The sequence below is a fragment of the Moschus berezovskii genome, chromosome 1, assembly GCF_049115385.1.
Source record: "Moschus berezovskii isolate FMDL1 chromosome 1, NW_MosBer_1.0, whole genome shotgun sequence".
NCBI classification, from domain to species: Eukaryota; Metazoa; Chordata; class Mammalia; order Artiodactyla; family Moschidae; genus Moschus; species Moschus berezovskii.
Genome location: NC_142460.1, coordinates 114935371 through 114962981, shown reverse-complemented (window position 1 = coordinate 114962981; position 27611 = coordinate 114935371). Strand labels below are relative to the sequence as shown.

Sequence of the window (27611 nt, the reverse complement as noted above, 5' to 3'; positions counted from 1 at the left end):
TCCGACTCTTTGCGACCCCATGAATCACAGCACGCCAGGCCTCCCTGTCCATCACCAGCTCCTGGAGTTCACCCAAACTCATGTGCATCGAGTCGGTGATGCCATCCAGCCATCTCATCCTCTGTTGTCCCCTTCTCCTCCTGTCCCATAATCAGTCTTATATCTGAGCTTGAGTTTTAAAATTACCAAAGTAAATGAAAAATTTTGAAATGTTGTTTAATTTTCCTTTTGACTTAATAGCACTTATAAAGATTCTGAAGTTCTCTAAAATAATACTGCTTATAATCAGCTCTGCTCACAAATAAATATTCTCTAACAGAAATGACTATATTCAAATGTTTTGTACATTTAGCCTATAGATGATTTAAGTGTTTTGGCTATGAAGATAATAAGTACTTAATAAATGATAGATTATCATTAGAACTCCATCGTGTGTTTTGAATAATGGTTTTCTAAGGCCCTTGTATGTATCTAGATTATCTAGACTCACGGGGCCATCTCTAGTCACAACTTGAAGGGCTAGCCATAGACATTGTCAAGGATTATTCATTTTAGCACTATATCATGTAGGCCTCTGATCCTTATTATACCCAAGTTGCTGGTAGATTATGCCCTGATTAAGAGCCCATAAGTTATCAACATTTAATGTTTCCAATGATGTTGGGAACCTATCTTTTCCTGAATGAGAGTGAAATCTTTCCAAAGTTATCTTCGGCTTAATGTGAACAGATTTCAATTATCTTTTCTAACCTGAGAAGCAATCTCTCCCTTTTAGCTTCAGTGATACAGTTAACAGACAATTATGTAAAACCTTCATACATGAAGGTCCATAATATTCTCTGGATTCATAAAATAGAATTATCTTGGGTAGAAGAGAATACTAAAAAATGTTCTCTAATTTTTGAAAATATAAATAAAATGTACTAATAACATGGCATCAGGAATAAGGATGAGTGCTTTTTCTCATCCTTAGTGTTATTTGCTAAGGAAAGGAAGGAGGATTCCCTTACATAATATCTGTAAGCACATGTCCCACTGAATGGCAAATTGTCAGTCTGTGAAGTAGTGAATGGCCGTGGCTGAGATGACAGGATGGTGGCAACTCCCTTCTTGGCAGGGAGGTATCCGGTAATTGACTTAGGATAAGGTTTCTCTGCAATGTAGGAGACCCAGGTTTGATCCCTGGGTCTGAAAGATCCTGGGGAGATGAGGATGGCTACCCACTCCAGTATTCTTGGCTGAAGAATTCCATAGACCAAAGATCCTGGAGGGCTACAGTCCATGAGGGTCGCAAAGAGTCAGACACAACTAAGCTACTAACACACACAGACAAGATTTCTCCAAATGGTATCCTTGAGCATGTAAGGGACCCTAACCTAGTCTCTCTCAGGAAGGACAGGTATTTTCTGCTTCTCCCAGGCTTCTCATTAACAGGCAAGGCAGGCCCTAGTCAGAATTGTTTAAAAAACAGTTGGGTGGGGGGAATAATCTCTCAAGGCTCAGCTGTGTTCCTTGTCTGCTGACTCCCTCCTACCTCAGGAATTCAGCCCCATGAGCTCTTGTTTTTCTTCTCCTCTTCCTTGGTCAAACATGTCCAAGGCCACCTGCCTTTTTGTAAAGGATTGTTGTTGTTTAGTCACTCAGTCGTGTCCAACTCTTTTGCAGCTCCTTGGACTGTATGTAGCCTGCCAGGCTCCTCTATCCATTGGATTTTCAGCAAGAATACTGGAGTGGGTTGCCATTTCTTTCTCCAGGGATCTTGCCAGCCCAGGGATGGAACCCATGTCTGCTGCATTGTCAGGCAGATTCTTCACCACTGATCTACTAGGGAAGCCCTTTGTAAAGGATATGATTTATCCTTGGAATTATTTGAATGACAGGAATCTCTAGAGTTTGGTGCCAGAACAACCTTGTGAAAGGGGATCTCTTTGAGTGGAGTTTCCTCTGAGCTACTTAACACATCCTCTTCTCTCAAACTGCCTGCTTATCAGCTGCTTGGATGTTTTTGAACACCTTCTAATTAAAGTCCTTTTTCCTACCTCAGTTCTTTGTTCTCTAGGTTTAGGAACCCCCTATTCTAAAGGCTACAAAAGACTAGAACTCTATGGGAAAGATGTTTCTAAGTGCAGAAGTTACGCTAGACCCTTTCAAATGCAAGGCCAGTTATAGGTAACTGTCAGCAGAGACAGCTCTTCATCAACCCTCTGAGGGAGAATCTGGCTGTCAGAACCAGGATAAAGAAATCTGTAGAATATTAACGTTTTCAAGGTAGAGAGGGAGTATAGAGGACCTTAAGTCCAAAATTTTTACTTTGTAGAGGAACAGAGATCCTTTGAAGTTACAAAAATTGTTCTCAGTTTTTCACAAGCAGTTGCCAGAACCCAAGTCTCCACCCTAGCTGCCTAAATCCTATAATTTGATGGAGGGATTTGGCACATTGTTTTCTAGGTGTTTTTACTTTTTAGAGAAGGAAATTTAGGCTTAAAAATCTTTTAGCCTCTGTGGTATGACCTGTAAATCACCATCCAGTATTCAGCCTGGCTTTTAAATGATTGCTCCATCCAGGCATCCAGCCTTGGGTATTCTCTTGATAACATAAAAGTTACTTAGGCTCTTGAGACATATATTAACTTTCATCACAAGGAGGAATTGGCTTGAAATTCCACAGGCACATGCAAAAAATGTTTCTCCGTGATTCAGCCATTTCTTTAGAAATTATACTTTTTCTGTCTGGCTAGTATAAGAAAAAAATCCAGGTGGGAAGATGCCTTAGTGTCCGTGCTTCTGTGTTTCTAAGTTGCAACCCAAGGACAGCAGTACTGTATACCCCAACCAGTTAGACTGGTTTGGTGTGTCTGTTTACTTTCTGTGGTGGGAGAAGTATCTCACATTCATCATCATAAACCATGCCTGTGAGTGCTTTGAAATCTTTTTAAAACCCCAAAGAGAATTCACCAGTTTGTGAATCTTCCTTCCAACCCAGTCTAATTTTAATAGCATTTTTAGTTATGACAAGTGCATAGAGCTCTTATTTAACCATTTACACTCCTGGAGGAAGTTTTCAGTTGCTCTGAGTGAGAGGTTGGTAGATTTGAGACACTTTGGAATTGAAATTTACATATCGAGGTAACAGGACATTTTGTTGAAACTTCCAGAAGTTCTGCAGGAGAGGTCTTATAATCTAAGGACAAAATCAAGTATAACTGGAGGAAATAAAATTGTAGAAATGTCAAAGCATGAAATCCCAGGTGAGTCTGACCAAAGTATGTAGGCAAAAATACATGGCTCGGGATTTTTCAGAAGTACAAGGCAAAGAACCCTTGGAACAGGCAAATAAGATTAGAATATGAACTCCGAAGTCAGACATAAGAAATAGTTAAGGAAGTTAACAGGGCTTCCCTGGTGGCTCAGTGGTAAACAATCTATCTGCCTGCCAATGCAGGGGATGTGGGTTCGATATCTGGGTCTGGAAGATCCCCTGTAGAAGGAAATGGCAACCCACTCCAGTATTCTTGCCTGGGAAATTCCATGGAAAGTGGAGCCTGGCAGGCTATGACGTCCATGGGGTCTTAAAGAGTTGGACATGACTTAGTGACTAAACAATAACAAGGAAGTTAACATAACTGCACTGAGAAGCTCTTTTTTCTTGTCTTTCTAAATGGAAATAGGATCTTTACCTCCTTAGAAATAAAAGAGCAAGTGACATATTTGAATGGAATATAATAAAAACAATTAATAATGTAGAACTTAGTTAAACCTGCTGTTGGGAAAAAACCAATGCTCAGACACTCTGAAATTTAGTTTGTCCTTAGACTGAAATGATCTGAAATGCAAAGTTTAATCCAATTGATTTAAATGATATTTTATGGCACTGAAATTGTTTTAAAGGGAAACATTTTAAGTTTCTATTAAAGTTACTATAAAACCTTCTTGAAGAAAAGGTGATACATACCTACAGGATGACTTGATTATTTAAACATTATTATTAATAATGCAATTAAAATGTGTTCCATATATTTAAAAGGCTGGAGCTGTCTTTGAATCTACTTTCTTTTTCTTAAAGAAATGAAACTAAGCATGCAGTAATAATTTGATGATTATACATGTATAAGCACCATGTAATTATTCTATTCTATGCCTATTCTCTAGATTTTGGAAAGAGTTTAGACAAATTTAGCTAATTGAGTAGTACAGTAAGCCAAATTTCTTTGTATCACAGCTTTTTTGGGGGGAGGATTATTAACCAAGCATGTACTTGACATTATTGGAGTGTATTACACTTGATACATCAGTGAGGGAAAAATGAGATGCTGATAAGATTGCAAATAAAATGTGATTAGGTTCAAAACACATAAAAGGGCATTGAACTTCCACTGATCCTTTGAGCTTCTAAACTCTTCAGGAAGAGTATGGGTAAATATTTTTATTTAACAGGGCTATTTTGTTGTTCTAATGATAGATATGTTTAACCATCTCCACTGTTGAACACTTTGGAAGGCACGTTCATAAATGCTGTTATATTTATGCTGAAAATTTATACTGAAATTCACCTGTCCTCTTTAAATCTCTGATCAATCAATGTAATGCATGTTGTATATTGTGCACTAAAAAATTGAGTGTGAGGTAGAGGATTGGTGTAAAATCCTTGTCTTCTAAAAGAGCTTGAAAGAGAATTGTTTTGAAAAGTCAACTATTGAATTTAATACAATTCATATAAACATGCAAAAGATATACATGAACACCTATTAAACAACGTGACGAACTTTGCCATGTGACTTCAGACCTTGGTGAATGATTCACTTCAATAATTGTTTATAGTTTTGAAATCATTTCATCTCAGTGATTCTTTCGGTTTCTCAAAAGTGAGTTCCTTTGAACAGAGCATGAGAAGCAGAGAGGATTGAAGGGTAACTGTGCTTTATTTTCCTCTTTGTGTATGGACTTTAATACAGTCACAGACAAATCCTATGTGTTCTTGTGCTTATTCGCTCATTCGTGTCTGACTCTTTGCGACCCAATGGACTGTAGCCCACCAGGCTCCTCTTCTCTGTCCATGGGGATTCTCCAGGCAGGAATGCTGGAGTGGGTTGCCATTCCCTTCTCCAGAGCCTATGTTCTCTTAAACTATTGATAAAGCTTGAACAAATTTTCATCGCATCCACATTTCTTGGTGGTAGGTTTCGGATCAAGAATTACACTTTGCCACAAAAGGAGGAAGTTCCTTCCAGTCTTGGCAATTCTATCGCTATAACCACAGACACATATCTGGGAATTTATAGAGGAATCTAGGAATTCATAGACAGTTTCATAGAAGAGATCTAATGTGAACTGATTCTGGCCAGAATAAGTGGCAGAAGAAAGAAACTGTTTCCTGGCAAAAGGAACAGAGGCAATCATAGAATTGTATCTATCCATGTATTTACTTGCTTTGGTTTCCACTCTTATCAAAAACAAAAGATTTTCCAAAAATTACTATGGTGGACTGTTAAACAACATGGGTCTGAACTGCACAGGTCCACTAAAATGTGGACTTTTTCACTAAATATCTACTACAGTACTACATAATCTGATGTTGGAACTGGATTTGGAACCACATGCCAGAGGGCAGGAGGGCCATACTATGAAATAGGATACAAATAAGCAAACATAATTCAAAATGGGGTTAGAATAATTTGTGAAAATTTTTGTATAAAGTATAGGCCAAAACATTCTAAACAGCTACTGAACAAGTCACAGATTTTCCTTCAAGCTTCCTAGCAGCCAAAAGAAAATAAGAAATTGATTTTAAGAGTTATGGTGTTCAAATCACATAAAAATGTAGCATTATTCAACAGAGGCCTATTTCTTGTTTAGACATGATGATAAAGAAAACAAAATAATGTCTACAGGTGAAAGAAGACAGGTTAAACTAGAAGAAAGAGTTTTTATTAGGCAATACTGATCATAGACTTTATTTTTCTGGGCTCCAAAATCACTGCAGATGCTGATTGCAGCCAGGAAATTAAAAGACACTTACTCCTTGGAAGGAAAGTTTTGACCAACCTAGATAGCATATTAAAAAGCAGAGACATTACTTTGCCAACAAAGGTCTGTCTAGTCAAGGCTATGGTTTTTCCAGTGGTCATGTATGGATGTGAGAGTTGGACTATGAAGAAACTGGTCACTGAAGAACTGATGCTTTTGAACTGTGGTATTGGAGAAGACTCTTGAGAGTCCCTTGGACTGCAAGGAAATCCAACCAGTCCATCCTAAAGGAGATCCGTCCTGGGTATTCATTGGAAGTACTGATGCTGAAGCTGAAACTCCAATACTTTGGCCACCTGATGTGAAAAGCTGACTCATTGGAAAAGACCATGATGCTGGGAAAGGTTGAGGGCAGGAAGAGAAGGGGATGACAAAGGATGAGATGGTTGGATGACATCACCGACTCAATGGACATGGGTTTGGGTGGACTCTGGGAGTTGGTGATGGACAGGGAGGCCTGGCGTGCTGTGATTCATGGGGTCACAAAGAGTGGGACACGACTGAGCAACTGAACTGAACTGAACTCATGATAGAGTTTAAAAAATATAAAGAAAATAGTATTAACTATTCTCAGAATCTTGACATGGATGATTTTCTTTGGACTCCTATCAGATGTTTGTGAGAAAAATAAATTATGCAGAAAAAATTTCAAACATATAATGAATCTGAGAATAAAAAGAAAGAACATTTTTATAAAGAATAAAAAGTAAAAGAACATTTAAGAAGGATAGACTTTATAAAACTAATTTGAAATGATTTAAATATACACACCTAAAATTTCAGAATATAAAATTAGATCATTTTGAAAATTAAGCTGCTATATATATTTTATAAGTGAATTGTCTTATGGAAGTGTCTCTCCTGGAGTGGATTTTATCTGGGTGTTATGTGTTCATGTTGCTTAATGAAAGGTTTAGTACAGTCACTGTAACAGATTTGGCATTGGAGCCATGGGTGGCAGGTAGGGCAGGGATAGAAATTAAGAGGAAAGAACAACATGTTGATATTGATAATATTCATGGTGCATTATAAACCTACTTTAAAAACTTCAATATGTAAACTTCAGGTACAATGAGGTAATAATGTTGCTTTAAGTTTTTCTTTTCCCTATAGGTAAAATAGTAATTTGAGGAATAAATGAAGAAATTTAATAAAATAGTAATGCTTTTCATTGTTGAATCTGAGTTCTCATCATAGTTTTATGTTCATGTTTAATCTTTTAAAAAAAATTTGTTCTTTTCAGTTTATCATTCGACTTCTATAGATGTCTTTTAGGCATCATCTTTTTTTCTAGATTTTGACCTTATAATATTGTTTATATTTTTAGGAATTGGTAAATTCCTGAGTTATATTTATTAAAATACTTTTACATGACAATATAATTCACAATAATGTTGATTAATAAAAGGTTCTGGAAAGGATATCTTCACATGAATTTTTCATTTTCACAAGTTGATGAGTTAGTAAATAATTCATTTTCATACTACATATAAAACAAAAATCCTAATATTCATTAGGTACTAAATTCAAGTAGAAATTTACTAAGCTTATTTGAATCTCACAATAATCTTGGCCGTCCCTCTTCCTCTTCCCCTCCAACAAATATACTAAGCTGATTCCTAATAAGACTTCTGCCTATTGGTAATGTCTGCTGAACTTTCTACAGTTTGTTCCTTCTTGTCATTCAATCATCAGGTTAAATATCATCTCAGTGATAACTTCTGTAGTCTCACAAACTAAAGTAGCCCGTCTCTGTCTTAATGCCTGATTTTAAATATCTTACAAGGAGCCATTTTTTTAGTGGGGAGGGTGTATTTCTTTATTGCCTAAAGAAAGAAAGAAAGTGAAGTTGCTCAGTCGTGTCAACTCTTTGCGACCCCATGGACTATAGCCCACCAAGCTCCTCCATCCATGGAGTTTTCCAGGCAAGAGTCCTGGAGTGGATTGCCATTTACTTCTCCAGGGGATTTTCCTGACCCAGGGATTGAACCCAGGTCTCCTGCATTGCAGGCATACGCTTTACCATCTGAGGGACGCACTTCCCTGCAATAAAATGTACCCTGTTCGAAATAAAAGACCATGGGTGGTTGTATCTTTAGCTTAGAACCGTGGCTAACATGTACTATATTTTTCAAGAAGTATAAGTTTCATGTGCTCAGAAAAAGCAACTGTAAATACAAAATATTTGTGTCTAATCAATTTGTATTTGTTCTAACACTAAAATTAGTTAAGCATAAAGTAGCAACATTAGCACGGTAAATACAAAGCAGGATAAAACAAGACTTAACCAAAAAGGAAAAAAGACAAAAACATGTTAAAATTGAAAGAGACCTTTATTCCAGAATGTTAGTTGACATAGAGTTTATTCTAGGATATGGGGAGCAGAGTATTGTTCATTTTCATTTCCTCTGATTCTTCCTCTGATTCTTAAAGTGAGCTTGGTTGAGTTTACTGAGATGAGTTCTCAGAGAGTCCAAGTATGAAAAACTATGGTGATGATGGTGCTCACGGATGAAAACATTTAAATGTATACTATGTGCCAGCGACTGTTTCAAGTGCTCAACACTTATTATTTATTGATACCTCATAACCATTCAGTGAGGAATATATACTCAACAAATATAAATATATGACTGTATTTACCTTCTGCTTTATTTCTAACTCATCTTCATCATTGTCCTTCATCTCATAGTGATGGAGAGCTGAGTTCATGTGATAATGATGGGATTTGATTAAAAAAATATGAAAGATACTTGAGGTTAAATTGGTATTTGCTTGTACTAAATGCTGAAGAAGGAAAAGGTTGTAAAAACTGGGTTTCTGGCCTAGGTGACAGAGAGAGTAGTATTGTTGACTGATTTAGGGAGTAGAGATGGGGAACAGTTTAGTGGAGGTGAAATATGAGACTACTTTAACCAAAGATAATTTTATACCATAAGTTTGATGAAAATGTCCAGGACTTAAACTGTAAAAATGGGACTAGGCCTTGAGGAAGAGAACTAAGATTGGAGTAAGAGGTTGGAAATTATTAAAACTTAAGTCACAGGTGACATTTTGGATAAGTGATATTGTACAAAGATGAGAGTTTAAGTAAAAAGACAGATCATAGAGTCTAGCAAACACTGAAATCTAAATCCAAGTAGAAATGAAAGAAACTGACATGGGGTCATAGGAGAGAGAGAAAATACAGATGACAGAATTTGGGGGAAAATGCACAGTGGGGGAGGTGTGGTTTCTGTATGGAATAGTCAAGTGGCTAGGATTTGGTGATTCGAGCCTGGGATTAAGGTGAAACTTGAGGAAGCCACAATTTGAAAATGATCAGGAATGAGGTGAAAGCAGGAGACAAAAGTATAAACCGTAAAGAGCTTGCAACAGCAGAAGTTCAATGGTTATACCCTCAGAAATGGCCATTGTTCAGGAGCTGAAGAAGAGTGAGCAAGGACAGCTGCTACATTGCAACACTTCTGTGCGGTAAACGTAGCTTTCAGTTTTTGCACATGAGGAAATACTGTCGGTGATGGAGCGGATGAAGGTGTTAGAATAGAAGTATGTCCGATGAAGAGGGGGATTTGAATCATTAGAGCAGCTTTAAAGAACAGGAGAGCAGCTTTCTATAAGGAATTAAGGGTGAGGGTAATGACAGCTTCCCTGGCTTACACAGGAGAGAGGGTGATGGAACTCATGCCAGTGGCCTGGATCTTTGCAGTAAGGGATGGGTTTTACCAGCCAAGAGTTAGGGTGGAGCTGGGTGTGGGATGTTGAATCCATGAAAGATAAATAAAAGGATTGGCCAGAAGCAGCTTCAGCAAAGTTAGACATGAGATAGTATTGGTGAATGTGGGAAAGCAACAGGGAAAAAAATGCAGGCTGCTTATTAAGCAAGTTTTCACAAAGACATGAGTGAGTTTCCATGAGAGTGAGTGTGTGCATTTTATTGGCTTGTCTACAGATTTGGCTAGAGATTGTTATTCTGGAAGAACATCATTTAGCATACCCAATAAGCCTCCTCCAGCTAGTTTTCTTCAGATTGCATGCTGCTGTGCTAGGCAGAACTAGAAGAGAGAGCACATTTCACTACAAACCCATCCAGCTATTGAAAAGCAATGAAACGCCCAGGCTTGACTGCAAATCAGCTTTAATAGTGGAAGAGTGGTATCTTCATTTTTTTTCTATTTATTTATTTTTTTTACTTTACATTATTGTATTGGTTTTGCCATATATTGACATGAATCTGCCCTGGGTGTACATGTGTTCCCCATCTTGAAACCCCCTCCCACCTCCCTCCCCATCCCATCCCTCTGGTAATGCATGTGTGTGTGTAGGCACTCAGTCATTCAGTCATGTCCAACCTTCCGCGACACCCTGGACTGTAGCCTGCCATGTTCTTCTGTCCATGTAATTTTCCTGGCAAGAATACTGACTTGGGTTGCCATTTTCTCCCCCAGGAGATCTCCCCTACCCAGGGACTGAACCTGCATCTCCTGTGGCTCCTGCATTGACAGGTGAATACCACTGAGCCACCTGGGAAGCAACATTTGCCAAGCACCCATATATACCACTGGTCATATAATAAGAAGTGAGATATACATAGGACTTTGGAATGAGATGAACACACTTCCAGTTAACTTTGAAGAAAGCAAAAGGAGGTTGAGATCAATGTTTATTCACTCGAAGATCTCAAGACTCTTGGGTAATTAGTAATTCACATCAGTGTTTGTATGATTATGTTATTATCATCAATAATAATTAAAATAATAATGTAATTGGAAATTTAATAAATATAATAATAATACATAGATATTTAATAAATATCAGGAAGAAGCAAAGCTAGAATCTAAATCTAGGACATATATGACTCTATTGTTTCCTTACTCCTGCCTTTCCCAGGAGTAAGTACTGTTTTAAATAGAGCTATTTTAAAAAAAAAAAAAGGGCTGTCTAAGGAGAATTTTCAAATATTCATCATGTATATCCATATGCAAAAATTTGTGACTGTTAATTTTTTGTTACTGAAGAGTCCATTCTATAGCTGATACATCTTCTATGGATAGCATATTTTACAAGAAATCACATAACATCACGTCTACCGATAGTGTTTTCTGTTTGGGTGCATCATGATTCCTCTTGTCCTAACTACCCTCATATCCTTGTGATATTTCCATCATGCCTACATTCCTGGCACTTTTATTAAAGGTGATAAAGCTCTGAAGAAGTTGTTTGAGGTAAACGGGTTCTACTAAATTTAAGAATGTTTTGACAATTAACCTTCAGTTTGAAGTCTTAGGTGACCACAAGCTAGTATAAAAGAATATAGACCTAACTCTACAAAATATACCTTAAAGAGGTTTTTAAGCAGTTGATGCTTTGCTGATGTAGGGAATATTTCCTCTTCAGTGTTTCTAACTTAACAAATTACATGTAAAAGCCATAAACTCTTTTATATTATCTATAAACGTAATAAAAAATGTTACACCACATAAGTTTGACTTAGTCAATAATTCTAGACCTAGCCTTAGGGTTTGAAGAGAAAATTATTTCTGTTACACATTTTAATTATGCTATAAACTTTGGGAAATAGCTATTGATCTTCAGCATCTGGCATCAGAAAGTTGTTTCTTGTTCTGTAGCCAGTGAAAGAATGCCATACAGACTAAAAATGAAATCAAAGGTACAGAAAAGGATATATTTTGGTTATATGTGAGTAACTTAAAAGCTAAGATCATCTTCTCTAAACGTCTTTCTGCTGAAAACTAGAAACAATTGAGTTAAGGAATATATCACATTACTTGTTTAAGAAAAAGTTCTTCACTAGTGATATTCTTGGTAATCTCTAACATTTTAATTAAGACATAGGAGGGCCTACTCAGAAAAAAAAAAGTTTAAACTTAACACATTTAAGTCTTTCTAAAACTTATATAGAGTACTGAACATTGTGGTTATCATCTTATAAGTAATTATTTCACATTTTTAAATCATCAAATCAGTAAAATTGGTAAAGACATCCATTCTGTTAAAACCAAACAGATATCTAACAGCTATGATGTTGATGATGAAGGAGAGGAGGAGAGGGAGGGAGCGGAGAGGGAGGGGAGGAGGAGAGACTAGTTACTGTGTGTTGAACTTTTATTAGGGGATGGACATTGCTATAAACAATATGTATGGCTAGATTGAGGCCTACATCCACCAGGTGAGAATGGGTCCCCATTTTATAGAAGGCTCAACCAAGTTAAGTAATTCTGTCAGTAACTAAGTGGTACAGTTGGGATTCAAACTCAGATGTGTCTGACTCATGAAATAATATAGATTCCTTTAGCTGCCATTTTTGGCAAGTTGAAAATTCTTGCATGTTTAGAGCATTTAAAGTAGGTTTATGTTTAAGTTTAAACATATCAAATTTAGTATTATGATTTATTCATCTAACAGCTATTTATTAGGGAGATTCAAGAGGAAGAGGATATATATATAGGTATATATATATGGTAGAATATATTGTAGAATATTTGTCCTCCAATTGAAAATAATATATATTTAAAAAATAAAATCTCAATAAATATGTTAACAACAAAACTATTTATTGATACACGATTATGTCCCAGACATAGTGTTAGGAGCTATTGAAGCTAAATTCAGTAAGTCATGGACCATAGCAACTCATAGTACCAGAGACAGTGTTAGGATCTACTGAAGCTAAATTCACAAAGTCATGGACCACAGCAACTGATAGTCTGCTATGGAAGATGCTACATACTAAATCAAAAAAGAAAAAAAGTGTATATATAGATATGAATATATTGTTTATTAATCTTCAGAATTCTCTGATAAAACTTCTATAATTACTCCCTCTTGAATTTCAGAATCTAATTAAAGATACGGATATTTGGCTTTGATACTACAATGCCTTGTTTGGTCAGTTTTGGGGGCCTCAGTTTGTTTCTAACCCTAGTCATTAAAGATTCTATTTTGGACGTATCAGCAGGGAATCTGTATTGACTTTTCTTGCCAATGCAGAGGCATCCCCTACCTCCTCACAGTAGGGACAAATGAATAGTAATTTTCATCTATTCCTTACCTACCCATTTCTTCCTAACCCACAATGTAATTAAATACATTGGTTAAAGAATCTGTTAAATATTCCATGTAACTAATGCTTTTATTATTGGTTCTGGATACAGTGGTTAGCACTATTTTATTTAGTTTTATAAAGCTAAAACTAAAAATATAATATGAAATATAAAGCTACAACTCAAATTAGAACTCTTGAATATAATACACAAGGCTGTATTTTATGAAAAAAGTGCTATTTTTCCAACTATTCTTCAATTGGGGGCTGTCATCCAGCTTTCATTGAAACTTTTTCACATATTAAGGATACATCCATGTGCATGCTCAGTTGCTTCAATTATATCTGACTCTTTGCAACCCTATGTTCTGGAAACTGCCAGGCTCCTCCTGCCAGGCTCCTCTGTCCATGGGATTCTCCAGGCAAGAAAATTGAAGTGGATTGCCATGCCCTCCTCCAGGGCATTTTCCCAACCCAGGGATCAAACATGAGGCTCCTGCAATGCAGGTAAATTCTTTACCACTGAGCAACTGGGGAAGACCCATATTAAGGGTATAATCTGATAAATATAGATAATAAGCAGTGAATTTTTAGCCATGACATGTATAAGCAAAATTTCCAAAACTTTAATTTTCTTTTAATTTTAGACATTGAAGAGAGAACCTGATGACAGGTGCAAAGTCTTTCATCTACTTTATAACTTTCTCCAAGGATATATATTTATTATATTTGAGCCCAATCAGTAAATAATCTGCCTGCAATATAAGAGACCTGAGTTCAATTCCTAGATCAGGGATATCCCCTGGAGAAGGAATTGGCAATCCACTCCAGTATTCTTGCCCAGGAAATCCCTTGGACAGAGGAGCCTGGCAGGCTACAATTCATGGGGTCACAAGAGTTGGACATGACTTAATGACTAAACCATCAAAGTGCTTAACCAGTTTAGTGTCTTTGAACAATCATGGGATATAGGCATTTTGTAATAGTTCATATTTTTAAAAGAAGATATATGTGGGGCTCTGTGACAACCTAGAGGTGTGGAATGGGGTGGGAGGTGGGAGAGAGCTTCAAGAGGGAGGAAACATATGTATATGTATGGCTGATTCATATTGATGTATGGCAGAAACCAACACAATATTGTAAAGCAACTATCCGTCAATGAAAAATAATTAAAAAAGAAGATATATGAAGGCTACCTATGCAAGGTACTGATCCTAGGAATTTTTTAAGTCACCTCATTTTCTTCTCACAACAATGTCTAGAGCTATTTTTAGCTTTGTGCCTATTTGCCAGACTGCCAGTGAGCCTATGGACACATCAAAGATGTTAACCACAGTTGAGGTGAGTTGCTCTTGTGCAAAGCATCAGATTTTCTTCACCAATTTGCTCTTAACCCGAGAAAAGAATACATTGCCTCTTGATTTCAGTCTCCCCTGCTGGTACTTAATATGCCAAAAGTACTTGCATAGTGGACAAGAAAGCAACATGGGGATTTCCTGGTCCCCTTTCCTGCCAAATTGACAGGTTGCATTGCAGCAGGTGCATAGCAAAGTGATTAAGATTGTACAGGTTGACAAAACATGTGTGATATGACTGCAGGTGTTTTACATGAATGACATGTCATGGCAAGTACTGGCCTCAAGAGATTATACCTAGGGTTCTGGGGTATAAGGACAATCTATATGCATATAAAAGCATCATTGAGAAGGTGAATACCCAGGAAAAATAACCTTAACTAGGAGTCTATGTAAGCGAGGTACATTGCAAATGTAAGGTATATTTTTTGCTACTTAAATATTTTACAAATGTCCTATTTATTTGAGTAGATGTAATAAGCATCTGTCTTGGGTGATGGGAGTTTTTGACTGCTGAACAACTCATTCAGCTGTCAGGAGGACAGAAAGTCTTGTTTATTAAAATTCATGATGGGAAAAGAATTCCAATGTCATCCTATTCATTTTAAGAGCACAGCTCTTGGTATAGACCTCTCTCTATTTCTAGGATGCCTAAATTACTTTACATGTTAATAAAATAAGCTTAATATGACTATCATTGCCTTGCTCACTAATTTTCAAAATAAACAAAAAGCAAGAGTGAAGAGAGTAGATTTTAAATGATAAGTAAAATAATTGTTCTCCATGTATATACACACAAATATTTGCATAGAAATTTAAGAGAAATATGGAAACTTCAAAAACTTTTCCATACATTGTCAGTTGACAGCCCTCCCCAAGATTAGGAATTTCTGTATTCATGTGCATTTTTAAAGAGAGAGGGTGAGTAAATGTCATCAAATTTTCAAAGGAATGCATAATCTGAACAGCATGAAAAAGACTCTGAAAATCATTTTAATATCAAAAATTGTTTAATTCACTTTATGTCCCAATATATTCCAGTACAGACTTACTAACTTTTCTGCAGAGAAATAAAATGTCATATTCTAAGAAAAATTTGTGTCCCCTAATTTATGACTAAAATAACTAATTTGCAATATAAAAAATTATAATAGCAAATCATTTTCTGTACTTTTGATCAGCATTTAAAAGTGATCTCAAATTAAAGTAATATATTGCTAGTGAGGATTAAGGTGGAGTGTTATTTGGCTATTTTTCATTTTACTGGACTATTAAAACTATATACATATAAAAATACTATCTCTATTTCTAATATAATGATAAATACAATGCAAGCCACTCCAGTACTCTTGCCTGGAAAATCCCATGGATGGAGGAGCCTGGTGGGCTGCAGTCCATGGGGTCGCTAGGGGTCGGACACGACTGAGCGACTTCACTTTCACTTCACCTAGAAATAAGCATATGTGTGTGCTTACTTGATATTAATGCTACAATGTTTTATTAATAGCTATTTTTTGTAATTTCCCTTTTACTAATCCACCTAAAAATGGTTTGGAGTGGAATCTTGAGGTAATTTTTTTGGGAAAAAAAGATATATTTTGCTACTTGTTCAAAAATCTAATATTTCTACCACATTTGTTCTCATCATATAGATTATAATGTATACTATATTCTTTATATATATATATATATATATACACACTATGTATATAGTATATACATTGATGACTATATATAATTATTAGTGATTAATTAATGATATTAATAGCACAAATAATTTGGACTTTAGCAGAGTGACACATTTTACACAAAAATACATAAAATTTTTTTTGTGTTATTATTGTATGTGCAGAGGTAGAAAATATACTGATAGGATTTGGAATTTTATTTTAGGACTCCATTAGAATAATACAGTGAGAGATACAGGACCATTGGCAAGTACAGAATATTTAAAGTGTCTTTTGGTTTCGATTTTTATTCTTTAGCTTGTTTGCTACATTTTCTTTTGAACATGGCTAACCATTCTCTAGCCTTTCCATCTATACCCTGCCCTTCTTAAGATACTTTGGCATAAAATGATCCAATAAATTTTTTCAAAGTAGTTATTTCATTCACAATGATGAAAATTCTGGCATAAGTGGGAGATATATTTTTGTATAGTAGTAGTACCTGTTCTACAACCTTAAAAAAAAAATCACATTGATGACATCTGTTGGGATTTTAAGATTAATGAGGTCTCATTCTACCCTCCTCCTTATTTTTCCTCATTCACTGGATCATATCTAAAATTCCACAGCTCCAAACTCTTTATGCTTCCCTGGTGGCTCAGACGGTAAAGTCTGCCTGCAGTGTGGGAGACCAGGGTTCGATCCATGGGTCGGGAAGATCCCCTGGAGAAGGAAATGGCAACCCACTCCAGTACTCTTGCCTGGAAAATTCCACGGACTGAGGAGCATGGTAGGCTACAGTCCACGGGATCGCAAAGAGTCGGACACAACTGAGTGACTTCACTTCTAAACTCTTTATAGACAAATGAATTCTATTGATTTTGTTAATGATTTATTATCTTCCTCTTTTTTATTGCATTTTAATGGCTATCTTTTGTAGGATGGCCTGAAGAGGAGGTATTTTGGACTGTGGTCTTAGTTGTGTGCTGTCTTAACTTGGGCTACTGTAACAAAATACCAAAGGCTTGGTCCCTTAAACAACAAATGTTTATTTCTCACAGTTCTGGAAGTTGGGAAGTCCCAGATCAAGATGCCTGCAGTTTCAGTTCTTCATGAGAGCCTTCTTACTAGCTGGTAGATGACTGCCCTCTCTCTGTGTCCTCAGTGGCACAGGAAGAGAGAAAGATCCTGTCTCTCTTCTTATAAGGATGCTAGTCACAAGAGAGTAGGGTCCTACTCTCTTGATCTTAGCTAAACTTAACTACTCCTGGAGAGTACCCATCTCCAAATCATATTGGGGTCTGGGGCTTTAATATACAAATTTTGAAGGACACAAACATTCAGCCCATAACATGTATCGTTCCAATCACTGACTTAGACTCTTATCTTTCAGTTCTATTCCATATATTTTGCATCTGTGTAGATAATCCTTACCCTCCTTTCTCCACCAAGCTTTATATCTTGATAATTCAGTACAATAATTAACAAATTTATGAAGTTGACTAATGTATTCTTAGAGTGAGATTAAATTGGTCTCCAGTTATCTCAGTGCTGCTGCTGCTGCTGCTAAGTCACTTCAGTCGTGTCCGACTCTGTGTGACCCCATAGACGGAAGCCCACCAGGCTCCCCCGTCACTGGGATTCTCCAGGCAAGAACACTGGAGTGGGTTGCCATTTCCTTCTCCAATGTGTGAAAGTGAAAAGTGAAAGTGAAGTCGCTCAGTCGTGTCTGACCCATAGCGACCCCATGGACTGCAGCCCACCAGGCTCCTCCATCCATGGGATTTTCTAGGCAAGAGTACTGGAGTGGCTTGCCATTGCCTTCTCCGTATCTCAGTGAGGCTTCCTTTAATAAATCAACATGTAGAGTAAATAGAGATTTCTTCCATATCTGCTCAGTTCTTAACACTGCCAGGACAGGGCATCTGAATGAAGTTCCCTTACCCATACAAAAGAAAAAACAAGCCCTAAAACACGAGGAAAAACATCATTTTGAATACAGCCATTGAGTTCCAGTACTATTTATTAACTTTTGACTTTGGTTTTTAGGATTCATTTCATTATAAATACATTTTTCTTAAAGAGCCATAACTTTTACTGTCTAAAGTTGTCTGAATAAGTATTTGAAGATATGTAATATAGAACATAAATTTGAATTGTTAAGTAGAATATCAAGGAGGAAGCTACCAGGTAAAAGATTTTAGCTGAATATAAGGACGGATTTTTGTAGAGTTTAAAGATAATATGGTTTGTTCTCATGAGAAAAAAAAAAGATATTTAGTATCATAAGATAATGAATTCCTTATAAACATATATAGTCCTGCCTAAGATTGTCAGGGGTGATAGAGAAGAGACTAAGTTATAGATGATGGTATTTTGTGGTTCTTATGAAACCTAGAGTGGTCTATATATATGTTAGGTTTTATGTAAATATATGACATGAATGAACTTAAAGAAAAGTACAAAGTAATATACTGAATCCTCACGTTTGGTTACTTAACATCTGATTTTGTAATGGTTTTGTACTGCAAAACCTGGATATATCTAGGTAAAATCTAATAAGGTCTTCAAAATCAACAAATTTCATAAAGTGTATTGAAAAAAACAGTATTTAAATGGTTATACACAATGTTTGAACTGAGAATGCAGTGAATTACTGATGGGCAAGTTGAGAGCTCAGATGAAAGGTTTCTGTATATTTAATGCAAATACTTTTTCCCAAGTAAATCTTAAAATTTTTTTTTTGCATCTTAATGGATATAGTCCCTGGGATTTAGCCAAGCTGCTGAATTATCGTCCTTTAAGAAAATTTATGGCCTACCCAGTAAAATTGTTTAACATTTCATGAAAGAACAAGTTCCTGTGAAAAATCTAAAACATTGCAAAAACTTTACATGTTCTGGATTGGGTTTTTAATACATCAGATTCATTACACTATTTTATCTACTTTTATTTATGTTTGAAATTTTCTGAAATAATACATTTGAAAACATCAATAAGGAGTTGGATGAAACACAACTGGTAGAATCACAGAACTCTAAAGGCTCCTCATTCTTATCCGTTAAATGATCAGGTTTTTGGTGGTCAGGTCTTATGCTTCTTTGTAAACTTTGCTTTTGGCAAGCGACTGGAATATAGTAATCAATCAATAAAAGTTTATTGAACATTAATAAAAAATAAAAATAAAATCATCTTAACTTCTAGGTTTTGCTTCCTGGGATCACATGTCTCATGTTACTTTTTACCTAGTATTTGTGGTGATTCTTTAATCCATTTATGAGCATAGAATGACTCTCTAGTCTCCTTAAAATGTTTCTTTCTGGCAGTAAGCTCAGTATCTGTTCTGCTGTCTTCTATCTGCCCCTGTACACCACAATAAGGACAGGTTAATTCTGATTTTTCTTCACCTTTCCCCCATTCCCACTCCTCTGCTATTCATTAAAGACATCATATCTGGTATCTGATTCTATTTCTCATAATTAGTGTGTCTGGTTAGATGAAAGAGGAGCCATGTATCTATTTGTTGCTTTTATTATAAGGACAAGTAGTACAAAGAGAACTCCATGTGCCAATGCCATGCTCTCCTACAGGCCTTTTGTAGCTTTCAAGCACAGACATTACTTTGCCAACAAAGGTCTGTCTAGTCAAGGCTATGGTTTTTCCCGTGGTCATGTATGGATGTGAGAGTTGAACTGTGAAGAAAGCTGATCGCCGAAGAATTGATGCTTTTGGACCGTGGTGTTGGAGAAGACTCTTGAGAGTCCCTTGTACTGCAAGGAGATCCAACCAGTCCATTCTAAAGGAGATCAGTCCTGGGTGTTCATTGGAAGGACTGATGCTAAAGCTGAAACTGCAATACTTTGGCCACCTCATGCGACGAGTTGACTCACTGGAAAAGATTCTGATGCTGGGAAAGGTTGGGGGCAGGAGGGGAAGGGGACAACGGAGAATGAGATGGCTGGATGGCATCACTGACTCTGTGGACATGAGTTTGAGTGAACTCCGGGAGTTGGTGATGGACAGGAAGGCTTGGCGTGCTGTGGTTCATGGGGTCGCGGAGAGTCGGACACGACTGAGCGACTGAACTGAACTGAGTGTTTGTATACAGTGGCTCGGAAGGTAAAGCCTCTGTCTGCAATGCAGGAGACCCGGGTTCGATCCCTGGGTTAGGAAGATCCCCTGGAGAAGGAAATGGCAGCCCACTCCAGTATTCTTGCCTGGAAAATCCCATGGATGGCGGAGCCTGGTAGGCTACTGTCCATGGGGTCGCAAAGAGTCGGACACGACTGAGCGACTTCACTTTCACTATCATGTTTTCCTACCTTGCTTCAATTTCAATAAGCATTATTCAGTTAGTTATTTTATGTAGCTATGCATTGGAAATATTTTATAGCTTTTTCAGCACAGGACAAGCCTTAAAAGCATTGGAGTTTTTTTGAGTTTATAAAAGCATAGATAGCCTTTCAGCACATCAGTAGAGCTTTCAAGTTATTTTATGTATGTCCTTCCCTGGTAGCTTATATGGTAAAGAATCTGCCTGCAGGAGACCTGAGTTCAATCCCTGGAATGGGAAGATTCCCCTGGAGAAGGGAATGACAACCCACTCTAGTGTTCTTGCCTGGAGAATCCCATTGATAGACCATGGGGTTGCTAAGAGTCAGACAAGATTGATTGACTAATATTTTCAAGTTATTTTATGTATGTCCCTCTAAAATATGAACATGTTTACTAAATATGTATCCTTCTACATATACTTTTTCATCTTTGTTAATGTGGCATGCAGAATAAATAAGTCTATTTTATTAAAGAACACCCTGACTATGGACAGTTTTAATTGCAAAGATAAAGAAAACCAATGTTGCTTCTTAATCTTGTCAAAGCCAGATTTTCTAGTTAAAACCCTTGTAGATCAGCACAATATAGTCTCCAGTAGAAGCAGAAAGAACCAGATTCTTATTTTTAATGACCTTGTCTTTAACATATGTATACTTAATTGGCTTCTGGTTATGATCTCATGACATGATTTTTTTCTTTGTTTTTTTAGTTTTAATGTTTCTGTTTTTTTTTTTCCTCTTGAGGTAAACACTTCTTAAACAGTTTTGAAACATAACTTATATGTTTTTCTGTATGATTTCAAAATTTCTATGTATTAAATTTTATAATATATTCTGCATGATGACTTGCTTCAAGAGTTTTAAAATCTATATTCATAAAATCACGTGACTACAAAATTAATCATAATATTCTTGGCCTCACTTCTCATACCCCTAGCTACAGTCCTTGTTTTTTTTTTTTTCTTCTTCCTAGTAGCCAAATGCCTTTAAATAATTGTCCCTGTTTATTGCCTCTTATTATTTTCTTCTTAAGCCTATTTTCATCAGGTGTTTGATTCACTAAAACTATTATCAACATCACTAATTACCTTTGTTTCCAAACCCATTAGTTAATTATTAATCCTCGTCCTAGTTGATCTGTGAGAGCATTCCACAGTGATTACTGTTTCCTCTTTCCAACCCTGGCCTTGGGGTACCATAGTTTCTTGGGTTTCCCCTACTTTGTTAGCAGCTTCTTGTCAATCTCCTTGGCCAATTTATTTATTTATACCTGCTCTCTTAATGTTGATATGCTCCAGGAGTCAGTCCTTGGTACTCTTTGTCATCTCTTTCTCTTTAGAGATCTCATATCAGCTCTATGTCCACAATTCTCAAATTTTCATTTATATTCCTGAACTTTCTTCTGAATCCTAGACTCTTATGGCCAGTTACATATTCGACATTTCTACCCAGATATTTAATAGACTATACTGCACTTCTGAGAGTCTCTCCTAGACCTGCTTTGGTATTCCACATATCAGTAGGAAGTAACTCCATTCTTCCAGATGTTCAGCCTAAAAAAAAAAAGAACCCAAAAGCATAAAACAAATACAATTTTTTTTTTCTTTTTTCACAGCCTATATTTACTCCATTGGAAATGCTAATGTCTCTGCCTGCAGAATACATCCAGAGTTTGACTGTCTTTACTTCCACTAACACCACTGTGGTCTCAATAGCCAGCATCTCTTGTTTGCAATATTTCATTGGTGTCATAACTGATTTTCTCTTTCTATCCTTGGCTTTCTTACAGCGTATTCTAAACAGAGCCACAGTAGCCATCCTAGAATATTCCTCACATACCTTTAATTGAGGGCTTTCTATTAGCTCTCCCCTCTGTCTAGATTTGGAGAAGGCAATGGCAAGCCACTCCAGTACTCGTGCCTGGAAAATCCCATGGATGGAGGAGCCTGGTGGGCTGCAGTCCATGGGGTCGCTAAGGGTCGGACACGACTGAGTGACTTCACTTTCACTTTTCACTTTCACACATTGGAGAAGGAAATGGCAGCCCACTCCAGTGTTCTTGGCTGGAGAATCCCAGGGACGGGGGAGCCTGGTGGGCTTCCGTCTATGGGGTCACACAGAGTCTGACACGACTGAAGTGACTTAGCAGCAGCAGCTGTCTAGATTGTTCTCCTCACAGGTATCCACCTGACTTGACTCCCTCACCTATTTTAAGTCTGCTTAATGTTTATTTTCTTAATTAAGTAAATTAGTTTCATAGGGCTGCTGTACAAATTAGTAGAGACTGCATGGCTTAAAACAACAGAAATTTATGGTATCTTCATTTGCTTGGACTGTTAAAACACCATAGACTCTCTGGCTTATAACCACTAGAAATTTATTTCTTGTAGTTCTAGAGGTTGAGATGTTCAAGCTCAAGGTGTAGGCAGATTCCTGGCATAGGAATCTGCTTCCTGGTTCATAGCTGTCATCTTCATGCTATATCCTCACATGGCAGAGAGGATGAGGGATCTCTCTGGGGTCACCTTTTTAAGGGCAATTTCATGAGGGTTTCATGATTAGCACCTGTATGACCTAATCACTTCCCAAAATCTCTGTCCAATACCATCACAATGGGGATTAAGAGTCAACACATGCATTTTGTGGAGAAGGAAATGGCAACCCACTCCAGTGTTCTTGCCTGGAGAATCCCAGGGACAGGGGTGCCTGGTGGGCTGCCGTCTATGGGGTCACACGGAGTCGGTCATGACTGACCCAACTTAGCAGCAGCAGCAGCAGCATATGCATTTTGGGGTGGGGGGACACAAGCATTCAGTCTATAGCAATAGGGTTTATTCCTTCTGAAGGCTTTGAGCGAGAATCCATTACTCTCCTCTCTCCCAGATTCTGGTGGTGCTGGAAGTCCTTCTCTGCCACCATCTTCACATGGCCTTTCTCTCTGGAACTGTTGCTCAAGTTTCCCTCTGTTTTTCTGAGTCACCTGTCATTGGATTAAGAGGCCCTCTCAATACAGGATGATCTCATCTCAAGATCTGTAACTTAATTACTCCTGTGAACACCTTATTCCCAAATAAGTTTGCAACAATAGGTTCTAGGAAGACATATGTTTGGAGGATGGAGGGCAGCACTTGATCCACTTCATTTGGCCTCCCTCACAATGTGTTTAAAATTACAGTCACTATTCCCTGCTCTACTTTTTACGATAAGTTTTCAATCCTTATGCCAAAGGCCAGATGTGTTTGGAATTTAGAACTTTTTGCATTTTGGAAGATTATATGATATACCCCATGTATTATACACTAGCTTCAATGGGATTTGGGGCCTTACACCGTTATCAAACACATTAATATTTCTGTAGTGAAACATGGATATTCACATAATGAGATATATAAAGTATATAAATAACTTTACATCAGTTCAGGTCAGGGTTTGTTCTTCAATTAAATTGTGCCAAACTTACTGGACAACTTTCTAAGAGTTTATTATTTACTTGTTTGGGGAAATCTGGGTCAGAGAAAAATATACAAAAACAAGAGAGAAAAGAAAGATTTCAAAAAGAGAGGGAGGAATGAAATTTAACTTATCTTTTAGATCTGCTGTCACATCTCATTTCAGATTTGGGGAAAGAACTTTAGTGAATGAGCATGTGTAAATTAAGTAATGTAAATATTTAAACATTTATACTTATTTAAATGTCTTTACAGTGATAGATTTTAGGCATGAGAACAATATTTAGTTCTTTTTTCCACAAAGCTTTAATAATTTATTGGGAATAATTCAGAAAGCAAACTGTCTTCACCTTGGATTGAAGGTTATACAAAACACATGACATTCCATCTCTATTTATGTAAAAATATGAGTTTTCAAACCTTATGATTTGCCACTAATTTTCATAATCAACAGAATTTCTTTATATCTTTGTGGGAGGTTCTTATTAAAAATGCAAAACTATACAAAACTATGCAAAATGTAAACACTGCAGAGTGATTTAAATACAGATTTTGGTCACTGATTATAGGAAGGTCAGAGGGTTTTTTTTAAACAATATGTCCACGAGACAATTATAAAAAATGGCATAATATAAATGCCTTGGTATGAGGTGTTCTTACATACTGTAAATATTTGATAATGACCTAGGGAGTCAATTAAGGATGAATAATTTTATCAGTACTTTTCATGGGATAGACATATTCTGCTGGTTTCAGATGCTAATTATTTGAAATACAAATGCACATTTGAAAGCTGTTTTAATTTTTTCCATGTATCTGGAAGACTGCTTAGACAAGATGAATGTTTGATAATAATCAAACTGAGAAGTACAAATTTAACCATTCATTTCAGATTAAGTCCCACACCTATTTTACTCAAACTCTTCCAGAAAATTTCAGATGAATGTAAACTTCCAAACTCATTCTATGACACCACCATCACTCTGATACCAAAACCAGACAGTTCAGTTCAGTTCAGTCGCTCAGTCATGTCCGACTCTTTGCGACCCCATGAAATCACACCATGCCAGGCCTCCCTGTTCATCACCAACTCCCAGAGTTCACTCAAACTCATGTCCATCAAGTCGGTGATGCCATACAGCCATCTCATTCTCTGTCGTCCCCTTCTCCTCCCGCCCCCAATCCCTCCCAGCATCAGAGGCTTTTCCAGTGAGTCAACTCGTCACATGAGGTGGCCAAAGTGTTGGAGTTTCAGCTTTAGCATCAGTCCTTTCAATGTACATCTAGGACTGATATCCTTTAGAATGGACTGGATGGATCTCCTTGCAGTCCAAGGGACTCTCAAGAGTCTTCACCAACACCACAGTTCAAAAGCATCAATTCTTCGGCGATCAACTTTCTTCACAGTCCAACTCTCACATCCATACATGACCACTGGAAAAACCATAGCCTTGACTAGATGGACCTTTGTTGGCAAAGTAATGTCTCTGCTTTTCAATATGCTATCTAGGTTGGTCATAACTTTCCTTCCAAGGAGTAAGCGTCTTTTAATTTCATGGCTGCAATCACCATCTGCAATGATTTTGGAGCCCCCCAAACTAAAGTCTGACACTGTTTCCACTGTTTCCCCATCTATTTCCCATGAAATGATGGGACCAGATGCCATGATCTTATGCCACCAAAAAATAAAACTACAAGCCAGCATCAGTAATGAACACAGATGCAAAAATCCTTAAGAATATTCTAGCAATCAGAATCCAACAACATATTAAAAAGATCATGCATCATGACCAATTGGGCTTTATTCCAGGGATGCAAGGATTTTTTAATATCTGCAAATTAATCAATGTAATACACCACATTAACAAATTGATAGATAAAAAAAACATGTGGTTATCTCAATGCAGGTGCAGAGAAAGCTTTTGACAAAATTCAACATCCATTTATGATAAAAACCCTCCAGAAAGCAGGAATAGACGGAACATACCTCAACATAACAAATGCTATATATGACAAACTCACAGCAAACATTATCCTCAATGGTGAAAAATTGAAAGCATTTCCCCTAAAGTCAAAAAGGAATCCAGATTGGAAAAGAAGTAAAACTATCACTGTTTGCAGATGACATGATCCTCTACATAGAAAACACTAAAGACTCCACCAGAAAGTTACCAGAGCTAATCAATGAATACAGTAAAGTTGCAGGATATAAAATTAACACACAGAAATCCCTTGCATTCCTATACACTAACAATGAGAAAAAAGAAAGAGAAATTAAGGAAACAATTCCATTCACCGTTGCAATGAAAAGAATAAAATACTTAGGAATAGACCTACCTAAAGAAACAAAAGACCTATATATAGAAAACTATAAAACACTGGTGAAAAAAATCAAAGAGGACACAAATAGATGGAGCAATACACCATGTTCGTGGATTGGAAGAATCAATATAGTGAAAATGAGTATAGTATGCAAAGCAATCTATAGATTCAGTGCAATCCTTATCAAGCTACCAACAGTATTTTTCACAGAACTAGAACAAATAATTTCACAATTTGTATGGAAATACAAAAAAACTCGAATAGCCAAAGCAATCTTGAGAAAGAAGAGCGGAACTGATGGAATCAACCTGCCTGACTTCAGGCTCTACTACAAAGTCACAGTCATCAAGTCAGTATGGTACAGGCACAAAACAGAAATATAGATCAATGGAATAAAATAGAAAGCCCAGAGATAAATCCATGCTCCTATGGACACCTTATCTTTGACAAAGGAGGCAAGAATATACAATGGAGAAAAGACAATCTCTTTAACAAGTGGTGCTGGGAAAACTGGTCAACCACCTGTAAAAGAATGAAACTAGAACACTCCCTAATATCATACACAAAAATAAACTCAAAATGTATTAAAGATCTAAATGTAAGACTAGAAATTATAGAACACCTAGAGGAGAACATAGGCAAAACACTCTCTGACATACAGCAGGATCCTCCATGACCCACCTCCCAGAATATTGGAAATAAAAGCAAAAATAAACAAATGGGGCCTAGTTAAACTTAAAAGCTTTTGCACAATGAAGGAAACTATAAACAAGGTGAAAAGACAGCTTTCAGTATGGGAGAAAATCATAGCAAACGAAACAACTGACAAAGAATTAATCTCAAAAATATACAAGCAACTCCTGCAGCTCAATTCCAGAAAAATAAACAACCCAATCAAAAAATGGGCCAAAGAACTAAACAGACATTTCTCCAAAGAAGACATACAGATAGCTAACAAACACATGAAAAGATGTTCAATATCACTCATTATCAGAGAAATCAAATCAAAACCACAATGATGTATCATCTCACGCCGGTCAGAATGGCTACTATCAAAAATCTGCAAACAATAAATGCTGGACAGGGTGGGAGAAAAGAGAACCCTCTTACACTGTTGGTGGGAATAAAAACTAGTACAGCCACTATGGAGAACAGTGTGGAGATTCCTTAAAAAACTGGAAATAGAACTGCCATATGAGCCAGCAATCCCACTGCTGGGCATACACTCCGAGGAAACCAGAATTGAAAGAGACTCGTGCACCCCAATGTTCATCACAGCACTGTTTATAATAGCCAGTAATTGGAAGCGACCTAGATGTCCATCAGCAGACGAATGGATAGGAAAGTAGTGCTACATATACACAATGGAGTATTACTCAGCCATTAAAAAGAATACA

At 36.9% G+C, this 27611-nt stretch overlaps 1 protein-coding gene across 4 annotated transcripts in view; it reads left to right on the top strand.

Moving 5' to 3' along the window:
* Positions 1 to 27611, top strand: part of NAALADL2 (N-acetylated alpha-linked acidic dipeptidase like 2) — a 1658577-nt gene that overhangs the window by 461135 nt on the left and 1169831 nt on the right. The window contains exon 2 of one of the 4 annotated variants that reach the window (XM_088839024.1): positions 10473 to 10529. The exons of the other annotated variants lie outside the window; for them this stretch is intronic. Within the exon in view, the coding sequence (XP_088695150.1) occupies positions 10473 to 10529 (57 nt within the window). The remainder of the gene's footprint in view (positions 1 to 10472; positions 10530 to 27611) is intronic. 4 annotated transcript variants of the gene reach the window in all.